This window comes from Octopus bimaculoides, chromosome 15 (genome assembly GCF_001194135.2).
Source record: "Octopus bimaculoides isolate UCB-OBI-ISO-001 chromosome 15, ASM119413v2, whole genome shotgun sequence".
In the NCBI taxonomy this organism is placed as follows: Eukaryota; Metazoa; Mollusca; class Cephalopoda; order Octopoda; family Octopodidae; genus Octopus; species Octopus bimaculoides.
In genome coordinates this window covers 28,111,405-28,115,552 of record NC_068995.1, presented here as the reverse complement: position 1 = coordinate 28,115,552, position 4,148 = coordinate 28,111,405, and the positions used below count along the sequence as shown (strand labels likewise).

Below are 4,148 nucleotides of genomic sequence, written 5' to 3'. Positions count from 1 at the left end.
TACAATGTATAATCGTTTATAACAGTAATAATACAAAATCTTTTTATGACTATATATTGTTCAGTGATTGGTTGTTGTCATTTACTCCCAAATCAGCCAAGATTGAGCTGCCTGTGATTCATCTTCTTTTCAAACATTGAGCATCTAGGACTATGACATCCAATTTCCTAAAATGGTTAAGTGGAGTATAAAATATGATTGCTGCTTTCAGTAACTGAAATCACCATGACTTCTATATTGGCTAGTTGTTCAGTGAGGTAAAATGGAAAATGAGTATAAAATATATTAAAGAGTTGTGAACATAACTTTTCTAAATTATTTATCTGTAGATTAAATTTTGGTTATTGTTTTTTGTTCTACCTTCAGACACTCATGCTTTGTTTTACCCTAATGATCTTCCTACAATTAGTCATTACATATTTATATTTCATTTAGAGATGCGTAGGTACATTTTTGCCTTTTTATTAGTTACATGCAAATCAATATGTTCGTGTTATTTAGTAGTACGTTCCAGCCTGAGTAGTTAAGATTCAAAGAATAGATTAACTTATTAGTTATTACACTTGGCTGCTAATTATTCTGCTGTATACTTTCCTTTATATCTATTAATAATGGTAGCATGATTGCCCCAATACCTTATTCATTCAGGTCTGTTGATAATTTTAGGGTACCATGCTGTGTGAGATCATACAAAGTGTACATAAAATTAGTTCGACAAGAGACATTAGTAATGTTGTCTCTACATTTTTTTAAATCAATGTCTACAGAAATTAGTGAAGTAAACCATGTATAATTTTGTGCTAAGGAAACAACTCTTATTGCACTTAAAATATATACAGAAAACATATATTATCTACTTTCAGGTAAAATCCAATAGGCTAGGCATAGAGAGAAATTCAGATATATTCAGAATCACTCCAGGAAAATTTACCATTGTATCTGCAGAAAGTAATTTATATTTAGCAAGCTGTGAGTAGTATTCATTACTTTACATTTCTTGTGTATCTGCTTTATTTTCTCAATTGTTTAATGATATTTCCGGAGATGTACTTGCATAGCAATTGACCTGATCTGAGATGGTGTGCTGAAACAAAAACAGTTGCAGCATGGAAGGTGTTTATAAGCCATTTAAGAATACACAAAACCTGTTTGATTCACTTCAACATTTAAATTTAATTTGTCAAAATATTTTCATCGCTTTGAGACCGCGACCTGTTCACTGACAAAATTCCGTGCTAAATGTTGTGACAAATTAAATTTAAATGTTGAAGTGAATCTAACGGTTTTTGTGTGTTTTTAAATGGCTTATAAACACCTTCCATGCTGCAATGATATTTCTATCATCAAGAAAGTTATGAGATAAGTAATATGTTATATGTTCATGTTCTGGCATAGATCACATCATTGAGGTAGTGGTCTGTATAAATTTCTGCTAAAAAAAATTTGAGCTCATTCCTATAAGTGAATAAATTATTGCAAGTTTTTTTTATAAAGTACTTTTTGATTATTTGCCTAAATTTTTTATTATAAAACAAATTCTGTCCAAAATTGAATAAGTCCAGGTGTTTTATGATCTATTTCAGATTGTATTCATTTATTTCTTTTTACTCAAGAAAATACTATCATTGTACAGTAATACCCCACTTTACAAGATCCTAGGTTTACAAGTTTTATTTTCCAAGCACAAAATTCTTTTTACTTTACATGAAATATTCTTTACATACTACTGTTGTTTTATTGCTATTTATTTACGAGTATTATAAATTTTATCAGTAAAATATTTTTCTGGGGACGAATTACAATTTCTAACATTGCTAGTATGGGAAATTATTGCTCTGCTTTATGAATTTTCACTTTATGAGCAGTCTCTGGGAACAAATTAACTCATATATCAAGGCATTACTGTATTTTACTTCATATATCTCCTTGTAATTATAAATTGACATGCAATACATAAAACTGAAACAATTCTAACAGAAATGTTTTTTATTCTGCAAGAACACTGGGATAGACCACATTTCTTGTTCTGTGATTTGATGAAAAAATGTTTCATCATCACCACCATCATTTAACATTCATTGTCCATGCTGGCATGGGTTGAACTGTTTGATCAGAGCTGGCAAGTTGGGAAGCTGCACCAGACTCCAGTCTGATTTGGCATGGCTTCTATGGCTGGATGTGCTTTCTAACACCAACCACTTTACAGAGTGTGCTGGATGCTTTTACGTAGCACCTCACAGGTGCTTTTATGTGGCACCGCATGAGCATGCAACATAAAGTTGACAATGAGAAAAACATAGACTTGTCAGTTCAACTAAACAACAACTCTTGAGAGATTATCGCTAAGACTTGTTGATGGTTATTGAAAAAGCAGTGCTACAGGAAGCTGGAGGTGCTTGAAAGTGAGCCTTGGACTTCACAGAGTTTTAGTGCATTCAAATTTTGTAGTAACTTACTATCAATTGCAGATTGTAAGAAGGAACAGCAATGGAATTGTTAACATTAGCTACAATGTCAACTGACTTGTACCGTGGGAATTGGCTTAGTTCCTGTTAAATGGTGGTAACATTAATTACCTGCACAGTGTCATTTTTGGGTGCTAGAATGATATGTTCAGAAAACCACTCCTGTAGAAAGCTACAATAACTTTTTTTTTATATATTGTTTTTCTCACCTTAATGCTAGACTATTTGAAATTGGGCTGCAGAAACACATATTACTACTTTGACTTGACTAGATGGCCACTTTTTAGTGATAAACATCTTTATTTACATTTATTTTTCTTTTGATGCAGTATATCACTTAGTTCACACATTCACTAACAAAAGTTATATCTCCTATATTCCAATAAGATGTCCTATAGGTACACCTGTGAAGCAAGATACATTAGAGAATAAAGTAATACACAATAATTTGCATAGGTATGTTAGCATATTTATCAGTTGTAGGAAATATATTTTTTCATTAGCATTTAAACTATGTGAAAGAGAAAAATTACATGGACAGTAATATAGCATGCAGTAATTTGTATAGGAAATTCATTTCATTACATGTCAACCCTTCTGGGGTTGGGGAAATTTCTTGGTTAAGTACGAGTCTTGATTTAATCAACTCCAACTAAATTTATGACTTTGTACCAATGTTAGAAACCATAAAAACTCCCAGGAAATGCATTGATTATTCAATGAAAATGATAAATATATAAATGTAGTTACATTAGTGATAACCAACCCGTGTGTTAGATGTAACAGATACTAACATAGAATTATCATTTACTCTAAACCAACCCAACAATTTTTACCATTGAGAAATGGACATTTGAACACTGATAATATGTTTTGTTTGCTTCCATTCTGACAGTGCACTGTGCAGCTACATGTATCCAGGCAGCATGGCGAGGTTATTATTGTCGGAACTTTGTATGTCACGTCAAAAACATTCAGCTTGAGCTCAGAAACCAAAGAGCTGAGAAGCACATCAATAAGCTGAGTTCAGATTTACAACGGTAAGAAAACAATTCCATTATATGAATTAAAGGTAGTCTTCAAAGTTGGGTTTTGTTGTTGTCATCCAGGCATAATGCTTAGCAACATTTTGTCCATCTTTACATTCTTAGTCCAAATTCTGCCGAGATCGACTTTGCCTTTCATCTTTTCAGGGTCAATAAAATAAGTCCCCAAAATTGCTGGCCTTGTGCCGGTACCACGTCTACTTTTTCTTTGATTCTGTTGTCACTGGGACATGCTATGTTGATTATCATGCATGTTCTTCCTCTTTTTTTTTCACCATGACAGTGTTTGGTTTCCAGTGTCTGGTCAGGTGATCACACTGCAGTGGAATTCAAACTCAGAACATTATTATTATTATTATTGGCAGATCAGATTGGAGCCTGGTACAGCCTTCTGGCTTGCCAGTCCTCAATCAAACCATCCAACCCGTGCCAGCATGGAAAGCGGATGTTAAACAACGATGATGATGATGATGGCAGAATTGTTAGCACACTGGACGAAATGTTTAGCGGTATTTCGTCTGCCACTGCGTTCTGAGTTCAAATTCCGCCGAGGTCGACTTTGCCTTTCATCCTTTCGGGGTCGATAAATTAAGTACCAGTTACGCACTGGGGTCGATATAATCGACTTAATCCGTTT

At 33.5% G+C, this 4,148-nt stretch overlaps 1 protein-coding gene across 1 annotated transcript in view; it reads left to right on the top strand.

The window, feature by feature from the left end:
- The window catches only part of LOC106881258 (uncharacterized), a 63,632-nt gene that overhangs the window by 11,089 nt on the left and 48,395 nt on the right, over positions 1-4,148 (top strand). The window contains exons 2-3 of the mRNA XM_014931579.2: positions 864-969; positions 3,361-3,505. Coding sequence (XP_014787065.1) covers positions 864-969; positions 3,361-3,505 — 251 coding nt within the window. The remainder of the gene's footprint in view (positions 1-863; positions 970-3,360; positions 3,506-4,148) is intronic.